Raw genomic sequence first — 17689 nt, 5'->3', positions numbered from 1 at the left:
GATGAGAAAGAAAGGAGGCAGCTGTGATGAGAGTAGGACACTTGTGGTCCAGTGAACATCTCGGCTACCTGTTTTATTATTTGAGGCTGATGAGTGCAGCAGCTGATGGCATATGACATCTTTGAAACCTCAACCAGAGTCAGCTGAATCAGGTTTGGATGCTTTGTGGCTTCAACTCAATTTGACGGCAGCCTTTGATACTGTCTCACATTTGAAACTGCTGAAGAGACTTGAAGAAATGGTCGCTGGCCCAGGCAGGTGAGCGGAAAGCTCGCGCCTGCCGGCCGACACACCGCTGGACCACCAAGCAATAGGAGACATTTAAGGAGGGACAGGACAGGAAGAGGCGGCGCAGGCCCAGGCAGGTGGACGGAGGGCTCATGCCTGCCAGCCGATGCACCACTGAACCACCAGGCAATGGGGAAGATTTGAAGAGGGACAGGGGGTGTTTTAAAAAGGGACAAGGGTTAAAAAAGGTACTGGGAGTGTTTTTAAAAGGCCTGACCGGGGGGGTATTAAAAATTTATATCTTCGCTGCATAAGACGTACCAAATTTCCACCCACTTTTGGGTGGAAAAAAGTGCATCTTATGGAGCGAAAAATACGGTAATTACTGATATGGCACTAACTTTTACCTCACATATTGCAAGTGTGCTCAAGGCAGGCTTTTTCACTTAACGACAATTATGAGTGATCCACTGGTATTTTCCTTTTGATGCAATGCATATGTTTGTATTTATTTATTTATACCCTACCTTTTCCAAGGCAGGTCACAATAGAGTACATACACAAACAGAATCACATACAGTACAACAAATCGAACATGAATAAAACATAATAGTGATATTGTAGAGCCTTCTAAAATTATAAAGAGGCTACCAGTGCCTTGCATCAAAAAACTATAAATCAAGTCCCATATTTCATCTTACAGAAGAGGTGTTTCTTCAACATTTTCTTAAAACTACTCAAACTTGTTTGCTGTCATAAATATCCCAGAAGCTTTTTCCACTCCCGAGGACCCACACACGAAAATATGCTAGCTCTAGACACAGCTAGCTGTAGTGATTTCACTGTCGGTATATGTAGGTCATCGTGAGTCACCGAGCGCAAAATGTGTGGTTCATGTGGCAGAATGATATGTTGTTACATACACTTCTGTTCTCAAAGTTGGATTATTATAATACAGCAAAGCCTCAATTATCAGACTTAAACAGGACCAACCCATTGTCAGATAATGTGGAAAAAATGGTGACCTCCTTAAAAAATGAATAAACAAAAGCAAAGTGTTCCTGAATTTCAAAAATTATTTATTAGCAACACTGTAACACACTCTGCAACAATTGGCGCACTAAAACATAATTACTATTCATATGCTTGTTCCAAAACAAAGATTTTTAATAGAAACAAACTACTTATACTGTAATATAAAATAACACCAATATTGTAAAATCAGTCATAAGGAGTACTGTGCAGTTTAATAGTAATGCAATAGACAAACAAAAATTATAAAAGTGTTTTGTAAATTTTTTTGATTGTTTCCCCATTTTACTTCCTTGCTGCAAGGTCACACTATTGTCTCAGTAACATTACATCTGTAGCTGTTGCTTCCTCTTGTTCCACCTATGCAGTATAACCTCAATTGCTTTGACTACTTCATTATGACTGACTTTTACAATCTTATCTACTGCATGTTCAGCCTCACTCAAGGTGTCTTCAACAGCATAATCTGCAGCGTTTCGCTATGCTGCGTCAGGGCAGTAAAGTAGATCTTTTGAAATATGTCTGCTTTGATTGTATTGCAGACACAGCCTTACTTCCCTGACGCAGCATAGCGAAACGCTGGCAGGCCTTCGTCGGCTTTTGGCTGATGGGCTTAACAGACCTGCTGTTTTTGAACAAGAGTGTGGAATGCTAATGATTCCTTGAACTGCAAGGGATAGAGATAAGTGGTGTAGTTTCAGGCTTTTATGCTAGCACTCATCTGATCGCAGTTCTAACACACTAGCAGGAAGTGATTTTATGGTCACTTCCGAGTACCTCTTTTAGGCCCCATCCAGCTTATGAAAGCAAGTCTGGAATGTAATGTTTAGCTCTGATGAGGTTTTTTTTATATAAAAACATATTTAAAAATTATAAAATGGTTTATTACTAAATTAAAAATTATAATATTAATTATTTGACTATGAAATTATAAAATCGATAGGGAATTATAAAATAGGGAGGAGGAAGTTTTTGAGCCAATGAGATAGCTCATAAATAGATCCTGCTTGAAAGCTAATGAGCAGTGGCAGGCTGGGAGTCTGAGGCTCTTTCCTCCTTTCCTTATGGTATCCTTTGAGCTGAACATATCATGATAGTTTGAAATTATATTGAAAGTTAATTCCTTTTAATTAGAGAACAGGCGTCTGTTCTAGTACTGCTGCTTTTAACATATTTATCAATGATGGGAATAGCTGATGACACAAAGTTGTTAAATCACAAAAGGATTGTGAAAAATTGCAAGAGAACCTTGTGAGACTGGAAGACTGGGCATCAAAATGGCAGATGACATTTAAAGTGAGCAAGTGTAAAGTGAAGCATGTGAGAAAGAGGAACCTGAACTATAGCTATGTGATGTAGGGTTCTATTTTTGGAGTCACCACCCAGGAAAAAGGATCTAGGTGTTATCGCTGAGGATACATTGAAACCCTCAGTTCAGTATGCAGCGGCTGCTATGTTTCACAAATAGAATGTTAGGAATTATCATGAAAGGAATAGAAAACAAAGAAGAAAATGTTAATGCTTTTATATCGCTTTATGGTTCAGCCGCACCTTGAATACTGTGTGCAATTCTGATTACCATATCTCAAAAAATATATAGCAGAATTAGAAAATGTACAGAGATGAGCAACAAAAGGGATGGTATTTTTATTTATTTATTTTATTTCTTCCATTTGTGCGTCGCACATACCTATACAAGCTCTAGGCGACATTACAGAAGAAGGGGTTAGAAGAAGGTAGGGAGGACTATGGAGGGCAGGAAGGAGTGGAGAGGAGAGAAGTATGTAGAATATTTCATAGAACTTCCTAACTTTACATTATGAGCACCATCTATGTAAATGATATCTAAATGAATTAAAGTAATATGTTAAAAGGAATAGAAGGAAGAAACCGTTAAACAATAGAATTCAGTTAATAAAATAAAAAGAATAGGGGTAAAAACAATGGAATAAAATTTAAAATAATTCATAAACCGGAAGAAAAAATTGAAAAATAAAATCAAATAAGTCTGGCAGAAGTCCAATTTCCTGAAGCAGCTCTGTTGCCTCAGCATATTTTAAATAATCCCAACGGCAAAAGTCCAGACGGGACAGATATCAGCTCGGGCTTTCCAGCTGCTGCAGCCCTGACTCATCGCTTCCAGGCAGAAGATGCACAGAGATAGAACAATCCAGCGCTGGACCGCACTGTTCTCGGTGGGCGGCGAATGCTCATGACTTCCTTATGAGGAAAGGCTAAAGTGGCTAGGGCTCTTCAGCTTGGAGAAGAAATGGCTCAGAGTAGATATGATAGAGGTGTATAGAATACTGAATGGAATGGAAAGAGTAGATGTAAATTGCGTGTTTACTCTTTCCAAAAATACTAGGACTACGGAGCATACAATGAAGCTATTAAGTAGTAGATTTAAAACAAACCAGATTATTTCTTCACACAACGTGTAATTAAATTTTGGAATTTGTTGCTGGAGAATGTGGTGAAATTAGTTAACATAGCAGGATTTTAAAAAGCTTTGAATAATTTCCTAAAAGAGAAGTCCATAGGTCATTATTGAGATGGCTTGGGGAAATCCACTGCTTATTTCTAGGATAAGCAGCATTAAATCTGTTTTACTTCTTGGAATCTTGCCAGGTACCTGTGACCTGGGTTGGCCACTGTTGGAAACAGGATACTGGGCTTGATGGACCTTCATTTTGTCCCAGTATGGCAATTCTTATGTTATTATGTACAGTTTGCCTCTTTCATTGGCCTGTAGCAAGAGCTGAAATAAGAAAGATTCACCTGTCTCAAGAAAACAGGGGTATCCGACAGAACCCCATGATGGTTAGTGCAGGCTGCATTCAAGTAAGTAGCCTGTGTTCTGCCTCATTATGGGTTATAAAGTGTTCATCATTGTTAATGTTATCGTTATTCATTGTGTTGTTTGTTGTGTTATGAACAGAACAGACTTGTTTCTTGGGGAGAGTCCCTGTGCTCCTCCCGCTTATGTTTTTTCTCCAGTGCTGACCACCTGCTTTGATATGAACTAAGGATTACTGGACAGCCTAGGGAGAAGGGAGGCAGAACTGAAAAATGCAAATGAGTCTTTCAACACACACCCTGCAGGTGAAGATACATAATCCCACTGGTTCAAGATTGATGTTCCTATCTCCTAGAAAGAAGATTAACAAAGTAGGTACGTAATCTTCCCTTCCTTACCTTCTAAGCTACTACTTTTAAGAACCAAAACGGTGTTATTGTCCTCTTATTTTCCTTACAAAATGATTTGTTGCCCTTACTATAACTCCTTTCAGTTTTGCCCACTCCTTTCCTACTTCCAGATGTTCCCATCCAGATGACAATTCCTTGACATAATCCCCTCTTCTGAACAAGGTTAGTTTTAGGGTTGTTTTTTTTAAAGTCTAGAACCTCTACTTTTGAATGAGACCTCTCTACACCAGTCTTTATTTTAAAATTTATATACCATCTAAAAACTAAACGGTTTTGCAATAAAAAAAACGATGTAATGATCATTGGATCATCATCCATCTGTAACATCAGATGACATCCTGTGTGGGTTTCATTACCAACTGCTGGACAGTTCTCCTTTGTAAAGATATCTAGGATCTGCCTACTTCTAGAAACAGGCATGTCCAACTTCGAACAGATCGTGATCTACTTTTTCCGGCCAAAAGTGCCTAGTGATCTACCACCATGAAAATTAAGTTTCAAATTAAATTTTAATCCAATAAAGTTGGAGGATTCCAACCCCCCATTTTTAATGAACCTTCTGTCATTTACTTGGATGTGATCAGCTGTTAAGCAAAAACAAAACAGAGATGAAGATCCAGTAAGAACTGCGAGGGGAAATGGAAAGTACATTTTTTCTTAAAGTTTTATTGAGTAATAACTTTCTTTAACTGTCTTAATAACTTTCTTTAACTTTTATTGAGTAATTTGTGTTAAATTTAGGTTGAGTATTGATCCAGGCTGATCTTGCACAATCTTTAATATTTCGCTCTTGCTCATTAGTGAGATGTCTGAACCTGCATTTTATCCACCAGCTTTTTGAAGTTGGGTAAATATTGTGTGAGGACCAGTCTTAGGGAATCCTGGAGATGTTCATCTGTCATGTTGGAACGTTGTGTACTCTTTGACATTTTCAGATGGGAAAATGCAGATTCACACAAATAAGTTGAACCGTAACAGGAGTGTACAGCTTCACTGCATCTTCTCAAGTTGGGAAATTTGTCTCTAGGCACTAGCTTCCAAAACGATTCTTGCTCAGCACGGGTCTTGAGAAAAATGTCATTATTAAGGGTTAATATTTCGTTTTCAAGAAATGGCTTGTTCAATAAGTTATTTTTACTGATAGCAGCTGCAGTTTCTTTAATGTCCACATCTACTTTGAATGGGTATGACAAGTACTCCACAACTGTTCCAATTTTTTGAAGTCACAGAATCTATTTTCGAATTCCTGGATAACAGACCAGATTCTGTTACATACTTCTGGTTCTGAAAAACAAAATTTGGATATTGTCCCAGATGGTCCTGCATATTAGGAAAATGATCAAAAGTGTTGTTTGCAAGGTCAGTCATCATTAGCTCTTGTAGGATGAAACTACTCAACATAAGAATTGCCGCTGCTGGGTCAGACCAGTGGTCCATCGTGCCCAGCAGTCCGCTCACGCAGCGGCCCTTAGGTCAAAGACCAGTGCCCTAACTGAGATTAGCTTTACCTGCATATGTTCTGGTTCAACAGGAACTTGTCTAACTTTGTCTTGAATCCCTGGAGGGTGTTTTCCCCTATAACAGCCTCCGGAATAGAGAGTTGCGCAGGGACAGAAATCTCACCTGTCCCCTCTTGAAGGCTCTGTTACAGCACATAAAGTTTAAGCAATGGCAACTTCAGTAGCTCATCTACGTTCCATTCCTATTGAAGACATCTGTAAAGCAGCCACTTGGTCCTCAATTCATACCTTCACATCCCACTATTGCTTGGACATTCCCACTATTGCCTGGACAGAAGGGATAGTTGGTTCGGTCAGTTATACAAAATTTCCACTTAGAAGCCAACTTCCCTCCAATCCTGTTGATTTCATCAGGCTCACGGTAATCCTATATAATAAAACCCTAGCCACGCATGCACACTCTTACCTGCGTGTTCCGTGATCTGTGGTCTGTGGCGGCAGGAGTGCGCATGCACGCATATATCGCTCCCTCTCTCCGTGACCACCAGGACTGGCCTGCAGCGCTGGACTCCCTGCTCTCCACCTCCTCAAGCAAAAATTAAAAGCTGCGGTGTCGGCTCCTCTCACGAGCTGCACCAGCGTTGGAGAAGGCTTCCGACGTTGGTGGGGATCATGAGAGGAGCCGCCGCAGCACTTTTAAACTTAAAAAAAACCCTTTGGCCGCAGCAGGCCAGCCCACGAGAAGGGAAGGGGGGGCCAACAAAGAAAAGGGCTCCAGCCACAGGATCGCAATAAGGGAAGGGAGGGGCATGGAGCAGGCTAGACTGTGGGGAGGGGGAGGGGCAGAACGGAGCAGGCCAGATCGCGAGAAGGGAAGGGAGGGTGAGGGAAAATGCTGCTACTGCTGCACAGGGACCGGGAGGGGAAGAGAAATGCCGCTGCTGCTTCAGCACAGGAAAGTGGAGGGGGGGAAGGAGGGAAATGCTGTTGCTGCTGCACAGGAAAGTGGGGTAGAAATGCTGCTGCACAGAGAAAAGGAGGGAAAGAATGACAGACAGCGGGAGGGAGGGAGGCAGGAAGAAAGACACAGGGGCAGGGAGAGGGACAGAAAGACAGACAGAGAAAGGGGCCAGGGAGAGAGAGACAGCGGGAGGGAGAGAGACAGAAAGACAGACATATATTCTAGCACCATTAATATAACGGGCTTAATGACTAGTTATTATAACCCTCTTCTCAGAAAGGATGAGTCTGGCAGATAGGAAGTCCCACATGGTGGGATTGTGGTCCAAACTGCTATTCTTCAGAGACTAGATTATTATAACATGCTGTATCTAGGGATGACATCTGTAAGATGTAAAGCTTTGCAGGTTGCTCCAAATGCTGCAGCTCAGTTGATTTGTGGAGGGAGCAGATTTGATCATGTAACACCTTTACTGAAACAACTTCACTGCTTACCAGTAAAATATTGGTTCTTATAAAGTTCTTCTGTTGATTTTTAAAGTTATACACTTTGAAATCCCCTGGTATTTGACCCAGGTACTGAAAATATATCAACTAGGTCGATCATTGAGATAAGAGGGAACATTAAAACTGGTTAGTGAGGGGTGATTGAGTGTACACTATGCTAAAGTGAGGGCTTCAGTAATTTATTGAACGCTGTCCTTGTTAATTGTACCATTTCTTGAATATTATGAATAACAGGAAACAGTAATGAGATGTCACCATAGGCCAGTCTTGATTTGTAATCCTGTCCACTACTGCTTGCTTATTCATCCCTTCCAGGATCTAATTTGCAAAAGTGAAGAAGCAGGAAAGTGACTAGATTTCAGGCTGCATCCTCCTCCTCTGACACTCAAGACCAACCGCAAAATTTAAACTATGCACAGGCTTTTATATGTAGCTGGTTTCTTCCTCTTTCACTTGAGCAAATTATTTTTCTGGGGGATGGATAAGTAACTATCACTGGCTTTTACGAAGCTGCGGTAGAGGCTTCTACCGCAGGCCGGCGAGGTAAATACTCCGATTCTCATACCTTGCCAGCTCTACTGCAGCTTTGAAAAAGGAGCCTAAATAATGCATATAGGAGTATTATACCCAACTTAATAAAAAATTACAACTTCTACCATAAATTTTATGGTTATTTTACTTTTAAAAATAATAAACTCATGTTATAACTGATAAATAATTAAGTGTGTTCAGTGCTTCAACTTTATGGTCACCATACGTTAGGACCAATAGTGGAAAGGAACCATCACAGTCACACTTTGTTCCCATCAATACATATTATACCGTATGACTCAATGCTGCTCAGTAAGTCTATGAGTGACTAATATACTGTACAAACAAAGATGTTTTAATTATCTTAATCAAAAGCCAATAGTGTGATGTATCCTTCCTCTTAAAATCCAAGATGACAAATCCAATCACTGTGTTGACCAATACTATGGGTCCACTTGCATAGTAATTGTGTCCAAAATAAGTGCTTAAAGTGTTACATAAAGCCAAATTACTTATTACTAGGTGATCATGCAGTGCATTTAAAAAAATAAAGAGGCAAGTTTGAATTTAATGAAGTATAATATGATATTAAGAAAAAAGTTGGAAAGCACTATAATGGAGAAGATGGGGGTGAGGTAGAAACTTGCATATATAGAATTTTCCTATTGTGTTAGTACCTCCAAATGACATGTTTAAATGTTATTTGAGAGAACTTCTTCAGGTTCTAAAATCAATGCCTCCTCTTTCAAAGGATGTTATTAACAAGAACAAATCATTTGTCATCTGACTGTCCCCAAGCCAATCTGAATATCATCCCTATTGGCATGAAAAGAAGTGTTACAAACGATGTTTCCAGATACTTGATGGCTTGGGATTTCATCCTTGGAGTCAGTTTTATAGAAGTCCCATGGTTTGTGATTTGGGACTTCTGTAAAACTGACTCCATAAGGATTAAATATTACTGAGTGGAACTTTCTTCATTAATGACTGAGCTAGGAAGCTAAACTGATGAAGTGTACTTTAAAACAGTGTTTCTCAACACGCAGTATGCATACCCTTAGGGGTACGTGAGCCGCTTGGGGGGTACGCTGCCTGTCCACCATGGAGGATATTCCCTGCTGGTCACTAGAAACCACTGTCACCAGGGATCTCTGCTTGCCCCCCTGAAGCTGCTGCTGGGGATCCCTCCTTCCCTGCCGCCCGCTCGCCTGCACCTCACTCCCCCGCAAAGCCGACCCAGTTACTTGTTGGAGCCGCACTCGCTCCCTCCACCCCCAGCGAACTTCATGCAGGGATGCAACTCACTTGCTGCACGTAAGTAGCTGAACCGGAAACCTCCTCTCCGATTTATATGCCACGTGCAGCATGTGAATCGCTGCTCACGCTGTTCCTGCACGGAGTTTGCAAGTGCGGCTCCAATAAGTAACTGGGTCGGCTTCAGGGGGGGCAGCAGGGAGGGAGGGAACCCCAGCAACAGCTTCAGCGGGGACGGGAAGGCAGGGATCCCCGGTGTACAACTTAATTTTGGGGCAAAAGCAAGGAGGGAGAGGGGGCCACGAACTTGACACAGAAGGAATGGAGGGGACATGAACATGGGGAAGGAGGCACTAACTTGGGACATAGGAAGGAGGGAATAGAAAGGGAGAATTGTTGGGCAAGAGTTTGTTAGTGAGAGATGGGCACATGGTGAAAGGAAGAAAGGAAAATTGGGCATAGAGAGAGACTGAGGCATAGAGAAGAGAACTGGACATAAGAGAGAAGAGTGAGGTAGAGATGCATGGGAAATAGAAGGATGAGAGGGAGAAATGTTGGATATGGTGGTGGAGAGGAACCAGAGGGGCAGATTAAAGGGGATGCAAGGTGGAAGAATGTTGGACATAGTGGTGGAGGGAGAGATATGGCATTGTGCTGGAGAGGGGTGATAGAAGGAGCAATGGGCATGGGGCTGATGGGCAGTGGTGAAAAATTCTGCACATGATCCGGGAGATGAGAGAGGGAGAAATGTTAGATGTGACAGTAGAGGGGGTGGGAGAGAGGCCTGGATCTCTCAAGACAGATGGACAGTGAGAGAGAGAGGGAGACTTGTTGCAATACGGGGTGAGGAGAGAGGAAGAAAAAGTTGGACTCATGGAGGGACAAAGAGAGATGTTGGTTGGGGAGGTAATGAGGATTGGAGGAGAGGATGCGTGCCGGAACAGAGAAAAAGAGATGTTGCACTGGTGGAAAGGAGGGAGAAATGTGGATGTGCAGTAAAGTGAGTGGGAGAGATGCTACCCTGGATTTCTCTCTCTCTTTCCCCACTCTCTTTGCAGCTGGGGAGGGAATGAGAGAGAGAGGCAGACATGTTGCCAATGGGACGCGAGGAGAAAGGAAGAAAAGTTAGACTCATGGAAGGACAGAAAGAGATGTTGGTTGGGAAATGGAATGAGGTCTGGAGGAGAAGAAGTATGCAGGTGCAGAAAGAAAGAATATTGGATGCACAGTCAGAAGGAAGTGCAACCAGAGACTCATGAAAATCACCAGGCAGCAAGGTTGAAAAATGATTTTATTTTCAATTTAGTGATCAAATGTGTTAGTTTTGAAAATTTATATCTGCTGTTCATATTTTGTACTATATTTGTCTATTTTTCTATAGGTTACTGAGGTGACATTGCATGTTTTCTCTGCATACAGTGTGCTTTGTGTTTTTTTTAATTTTGTGGTTACCATTATGTATTAATAAGATTATATTGTCTGTATATGAAAAATGGATGGAAGAAATGGCATTACAATTAGTACTATTATTATGGGGGTGGAGTCGGGCAGAGCTTGGGCAGGGGGTACTGGGTTGGTATTTGTTAGGCTTAGGGGGGTACTTGGTTTGAAGAAGTTGAGAGAAACCACTGCTTTTAAAACAAATAGCTTTTTAAAACTACTTCCCTTGTTAAATCTGGCCTTTCTTCTTCTTAAGATAGCTCAGAATGATAAATTCAGCCTGTCTTACACCAGTATGTTCCTTTTGTATTATACATTGCATATGTGAGAGACATTTTTATTTTTCAATTTTATAGTAATTTTTATTTTTTGTTTTTGATACAAATGCTCTGAGAATTCTGAGTTTCAAATAATGTGTTACCTGAGATCTCCCATAGAAATACTGTTACAAGTTTACACCCATAGTGTTTGCTAAAATGTAAAGTTGTTTGTTTTTTTTATTTGTTTATTTTGATGGATGTAATTCCAAGTTATATACATTCTTGCAGATGAAAGCAGTGGCTGGCATTAAAGATGTCCTACCAGGTACAACAGGCAATCAACTCTAACCGAAAAGTTGTTGTTAGGGGTTTTAGACAGATGATATCTTCTACTGCTTTGTGCTCACATCTTTACACCATGATCCGAGGAAACCGCCAGCACAGACGAGCTTTTCTCATTTCGTTACTCAACCTCTTCGATGATGCTGCAGTAAGCAAACTATTTTTTGTTCTACCTTTTTTTACCTTCTTTTTATGATAACTCAGCTTTTCCCATATCTTAGCTTCTTGGTCAGTCAAAGCCTGTCCTGCATGAGGAGGAGGTCTGAATCTGAGATGGTGTGGGTTCCACTTACAGCTGCCAGAAAATCTTTCCTCATTAGACTAAATAGATTCTTTATAATTACACTACAGATCACAATCCTTTTTGGAAACCCAGTACGTGTGTGGTGTTAAGTCTACTGGTAGGTGTCACTAACAGGCTTTAGCACACACTAAATGGAGTGTGTCCTATTTTATGGGCCACCTGACACTTAGTGCACATTGTTAGCACACATTAAGCTTAGTAAAAGGGCCCCCCAAGCTTGTAATTGTTACTTGTACAGCACCATTAGCCTATGATGGTCTAGCAAGGAAAAGTGTGGTCTAGAATTTCAACATGAGCCATTGGACTAACCAAAATAATTGTACTTTTAAAATGTAGCATGGTTGCCAAGTTAATTGAACATGTAAAATAAAGATCAGCAAACAAAAAAAATACTGATGACTTCTTATTGGAATGAATTCATTCCTTAACTAGTTTTCAGGAGGTCTTCCAGGTAAGCTCCCCATTGCTATTAGTCCAAGAAAAATATTTATAACTTTTTATTTATTTAGGGCTCCTTTTACAAATCCATGATTGCGATTTCTACCACTGGTCAGTGAAGTAAATGCTCCAACACTCATAGGAATTTTATGAGCGTCAGAGCGTTTACCTCACTGACCCTTAGTCGAAACCTCTACCACAGCTTTGTAAAAGCCAGAATTAATGTTTAAAACAGAAATAGTTAAGCATTTAGATTGTAGAACGTTGATCTATCTACACTATAAACTTAAAATCAATCAATGGCTTTTTTTTCAGATTTTTTTTTTTTTAACTCATGAATCGGTAACTTGCTTGTCATACGAGGTCTGTTCAAAAAGTTCCAGAACTGTTTGAAATGCGTGCCAATGGGAAGTTCTTTTGAGATGTATTAGGCAGCGTTGAGTAGCTTGAAATCTCACAAGTAACCTCCTTTTTTTTTGTTTGTTGATATCTGTTTTCGGCTCCGAGTACAGTTTTTATGAAAGTGTGTTTCATGATCGACTGTTTTTCATCATGTGCGACCTCAGTGAACAGCGCTACAATATGAAGGTCTGTTTTAAATTGGGTAAGACCACTGCAGAAACATATGAAATGTTGAAAGCGACTTATGGGAACATGTCATGAGTCGTGGAAAGTGTTTTGAATGTGTCAGAATTCTATTGCGCAAAAAAAGCAATGACAGTTCTTCTTCAGCTACCTTACTCTCCTGACTTGGCCCTTGCTGACTTCGTCTTGTTCCTAAACTTAATTCCATGCTGAAAGGAAAGCAATTCAACACCATTGAAGACATAAAGCAAAATTTGATGCAGCAACTTTTGGCGATTCCTGAATATGTGTTTAAGGACTGTTTCCAGAAGTGGAAATGACGTTGGGAAAAGTGTATATGTAGGGAAGGGGAGTACTTTGAAGGGATCCTCATGGAATAAGTTGTAAGATTGTTTAATAAATTTTTTATAAAATCAGTCCAGGAACTTTTTGAACAGACCCTCGTACATTGGATAGGATGATGAATGACAAAAGAAATCATTTTTCTACACCTTGAAAGTACTATAGGTTGTAAGAGGAGACAATTAAGGTTTTGAGGGGGTGAGGTTATAAAAGCAGTTTTTAAAAAAACTACAGTATAGTTAAACTTGTCTTCCTTTGGAGGTGTTTTTTTTTTTTTTTTTTTAGCAACTGATAAGTAAAATTTTCATATCTAAACTGAAATAGAGCACTAAAATAAGAACATGTGTCAGGAATAATGACATTATCATATTCTTTTTAATATATGTTTATTCATAGTTTACATCCTCTACAGCAAGAGTGTCCAAAAAGTCGATCGCGATTGACCAGTAGATCCCTAAAGCAATGTGAGTTGATCGCAGAGCCCATCCCGGGGTCCGCGATGGACTCACGTTGCCTTTGCATTCTGTTCTCCCAGCTTCCCCGATGCCAGGTACATACAAGCACCAGGTCCACAGCCACACACACACCCCGATGTCAATTCTGATGTTGGAGAGGAAGTTCCGGGCCAGCCAATTGCTGCCTGGTTGGCCCGTAACTTCCTCTCCGATGTCAGAATTGACATCGGGGGGGGGGGGGAGGCTGTGGGCATGGCGCTTGTACATGCCTAGCCTGGTGTCGGGGAAGCAGGGCGAAATCGGCGGCGGTGGTTTTGAGGGGGCAGGGAGATAGAAAGACAGAAAGAAAGGGAGGGCAGGGAGGGAGAAAGAAAGTGGGCAGGGAGAGAGAAGGAAAGAAAGGGGGCAGAGAGAAAGAGAAAAAAAGAGTGGGAGGGGGGAAATTTTGGGTTGGATAGTATTGCCTAATATTGAAGAGTACCAGTATGACTGTTTGTTTTGAGGTGGAGATTTGGCTATCTGGTGTATTTGCCATTGTGAAAATTCAATAAATCTTGTTAAAATAAAGATTAAATAAAGAAAGAACGGGGAGGGGGGCAGAGAGAGAGAGAGAAAGAAAGAAAAAGGGGCAGAGAGAGAAAGAAAGAAAAAGGGGCAGGGAGAGCAAAAGAAAGAAAGGGGCATAGAGAGAAAGAAAGAAAGAGGTGGGGGGCAGGGAGAGAGGAAGAAAAGTTGGACTCGTGGAGGGACAGAGAGAGATGTTGGTTGGGGAATGGAATGAGGTCTGGAGGCAGAAAGAAAGAAATATTGGATTTACAGTCAGAAGAAGGAAGTGCAACCAGAGAATCATGAAATCACCAGACAGCAAAGATAGGAAAAATTATTTTATTTTAAATTTAGTGATCAAAATGTGTCCGAATTTATATCTGCTGTCTATATTTTACATTACGGCCCCCTTTTACTAAACTGCGATAGCAGTTTTTAGCGCAGAGATACTATGAACGCCAGGAGCAGCAAGGGACATTCAGTGCAGCTCCCTGTGCTAAAAACCACTATCGCGGTTTAGTAAAAGGGAAAGGGGTATATTTGTCTATTTTTGTATAGTTGTTACTGAGATGACATTGCATTTTTTTAGTCTTCTGCCTTGATCTCTTTGAAAAAAAACCCCGAATATAAATGATAATTAACATTTTCTCTTCGTACGGTGTGCTTTGTGTTTTTTTTAATTTTATTGTTGGCAGATCATTTTGACTTGGTCATTTTTAAAGTAGCTCGCAAGCCAAGAAAGTGGGCACCCCTGCTCTACAGGCTCATGAAGGAAATACCGTATTTTTCACTCCATAAGATGCACTTTTTCCACCCCCAAAAAGGAGCAAAAGTTTTAAAAAAACATACCTTTTTTTGCCATCCCGACAGTCCAACGCGCTTTCCCTGCTCCCTTCCGTTAGCGGTGCACGAGGCAGGCGTGCACTCTTTGCGTGCCTACTTGATCCATCATTGCACTCCGAATGGCTGCCTGTCAGTTCTTGCAGGACGAGAACTGACAGGCATCCATTCGGAGTGCAGGGCAGGACCAAGCAGGCACACAAAAAGCACGCACCTGCCTTGTGCACTGCTGTGCCGCTAACGCTGCCGAAAGAGAGCAGGGGAACCAAGGCAAGAGTTCAGAAAGCGTGCTGGACCACTGGGATGGCAAAAAAGAGGTACCGGAGGGGGTGCCTGCCTTTGGGCTGGCTGGCTTGGGGTGGGTTGGCTAATTGGCTGGCTCCTTGGGACTGGCTAGCTGGCTAGGGACTGACTGGCTTGGGGTTGGCAGGGGGCTGGCTGGCTTGGGGTAGGTTGGCTGGCTGGCTTGGCACTGGCTGGGAGCTGGCTGGCTGCCACTAGACTTGCCTACCATTAGATGTGCCCACCACTAGACGTGCCCTGTACCCTGTCCCAGCCTACTACTAGTCCGCCAGAGGGGGGACAGGGTACAGGGCACATCATTTGGTTCAGAATTTTTTTCTTGTTTTTTCCTCCTCTACAGGTGGGTGCGTCTTATGGAGCGAAAAATACGGTAGTTCTCTGAAACAGAGCTTGATAGATGCTCAAGTCTAGTAATTAACAATTCTAAAGGAATAGAATTTTGACTCCAGCAAACCATATAACCTGTATATCTACAAAATGTTATATTCATAGTCACAATTGTTGTAATCAGCATATTTATAAAAAGTATATGTTTATGTTTTGTTTACAGAAAACAGAAGTGAATATGCTGTTGTATATAGCAGACAATCTAGCCTGTTTTCCTTATCAAGCACAGGAGGAACCTCTCTTTATTATGCATCATATTGATATTACATTGTCTGTTTCTGGTAGTAACCTGCTGCAGTCATTCAAGGAGGTAAATAAAGCTTAGTTCTAACATTTTTTGTATCTCCTAAAAGAGTTCTTATAATTGTAACCATTCTTTCTTTTTTGCCTGATCCACATTATCATCCCTATTGCATGTGCCAGTTCTATTGCCTGTCAGATTATTAACCCTTCATACAGTCTTATCCAAGATGTCTGTATTGGTCTCACTTTTTAACTTGGCACATCTTTCTTACATTGTGTAACTCTTATGTCAACCTGCATTCTCATTATGTATATATCTTTGTATGTATCTATATCTATCTATAGATATATGTGTGTACACACATACACGCTCACTAACATAGTGTACATTGATATTTTATAAATAAGATGCATGGACCACTGTTACTTATGCATTTAAACCACCTGCATGATGTATTATATTTGAGTATTTCTTGTAATTAAACATTTAGGGGAATTCATAAAGGGGCACTATGTGTGATAGTTCATGCTAACCATTAAAGACACCTATTATATTCCTATGGGCATCTTTAGCAGTTAGCGTGCACTTAGCACCCTTTAATGAACCACTACTCCCCTTCCTAGATGCACAAAAATCAGTTAGTATTACCGATTGAATCGCTGTTGGCCGATTCGCTGGCCGGTTCCTCAACAGTGATCAATACACAAACAAGTTTGCATGCAAATGATTTGTACAGAGGTGCAAATCATTTGCATGCAAACATGACCGATTCAATTGCTCAGTGAGCGATTGACACATGCCCAAAGCCCTAACAGCAGTGACAGGAAAGAAGCCTCCTGTCATTGCTGTTAGGGCTTCTGGTTTTGTTTTTTAATGGCACAGGTGATGTGCTGGGGTTAAATACATCCTGTTCCCATTAAAAAAAAAGGCCCCCGCACCATGCTCCCCCCCCACTCTGTGCCGGCACCCCTTGCCGCCGTCCACCCCTTGCTGATCCCAGGCAAGAGGGATGCCCACTCCCTCCTGCCATGAAAAAACTCCCTCCCTTCCCCCATTCCCCAAAAAAGGCAGGAGGGATGCCCGCTCCCTCGCCCCCTATCCCCACCTGAAAAAAAAGGCAGAAGGGATGTCCACTCCCTTCTGCCACGAAGGCACTCAGTCCTTCCCCCTCCAGGACCCCTGCCCTGTACCTTAAAAGTTAGGAGGAGGAGGTATCGAAAAAAACTCTTGCTTCTCCTTCCTTGACGACGACATTGGGCCTTAGGCCCCTCCCCGATGCTAAATAGCCAAGCAAGTTTGTGCATCAGTCGCTTGGCTATTTTGCATGGGGTTTTACTAATTTGCATGGGTTGGATCATTAAAGGGGCGATTGGGGGGAAACGTGGTGGGCAGTTTTGTGCATCGGGGAATCTGATCGATCACTAAACTGGTCAAACCGGTTTAGCAACGATCAGAACACGATCGATAAGTTTTGTGCATCTCTCAGTGCAACAGATATGTTCTTAGTATCAAATACAAAATGTGCTTGAATGATTCTGGTCACCTAGTTCTTATACCTTACATTCTTTGTGCTTGCAGTCGCTAGTAAAGGACACAAAAAAGAAGAAAAATCTTCCTCTGAAGAAGAAGAAGAAAGCGAAAGTGACAGTGATGAAGAAGTTATTCGAAGTCATAGAACACGAAGACATCCAAACTCAGATTCTGACTCTGATGGGGATGATATAGATAATGTGCTGAGATGTTTGCCAGAAAATTCAGCACCTCTAATTGAGTTTGCAAATGCCTCTCAAGGCATACTTTTGCTCCTGATGTTAAAACAGCATATAAAGAACCTCTGTGGATTTTCTGATAGGTAAACATTGTGAATAAAATTCTGATAATTTAGTAAATGACCAGTTGGCCCATCAAATCTGCACAGTTTTTCTACTATGCAGTACTAAAGGGATTTCAACTGCTATATCTTCAGACTTCATAGAAATCTGAACTTCTCCAAAAACTAGTCAGGCTTTTGCTTCAGCATTTGA

At 41.3% G+C, this 17689-nt stretch overlaps 1 protein-coding gene across 1 annotated transcript in view; it reads left to right on the top strand.

The window, feature by feature from the left end:
- Positions 1 to 17689, top strand: part of NIPBL (NIPBL cohesin loading factor) — a 1354860-nt gene that overhangs the window by 1318530 nt on the left and 18641 nt on the right. Inside the window, 5 exon segments of the mRNA XM_033932779.1 lie at positions 11168 to 11185; positions 11187 to 11369; positions 15585 to 15731; positions 17244 to 17256; positions 17259 to 17517. Of these exon segments, the coding sequence (XP_033788670.1) occupies positions 11168 to 11185; positions 11187 to 11369; positions 15585 to 15731; positions 17244 to 17256; positions 17259 to 17517 (620 nt within the window).

Source organism: Geotrypetes seraphini, chromosome 1 (assembly GCF_902459505.1).
Source record: "Geotrypetes seraphini chromosome 1, aGeoSer1.1, whole genome shotgun sequence".
NCBI lineage: Eukaryota > Metazoa > Chordata > Amphibia > Gymnophiona > Dermophiidae > Geotrypetes > Geotrypetes seraphini.
The sequence above is the reverse complement of the archived record's forward strand: the minus strand, read 5'-3'. Positions and strand labels throughout refer to the sequence as shown.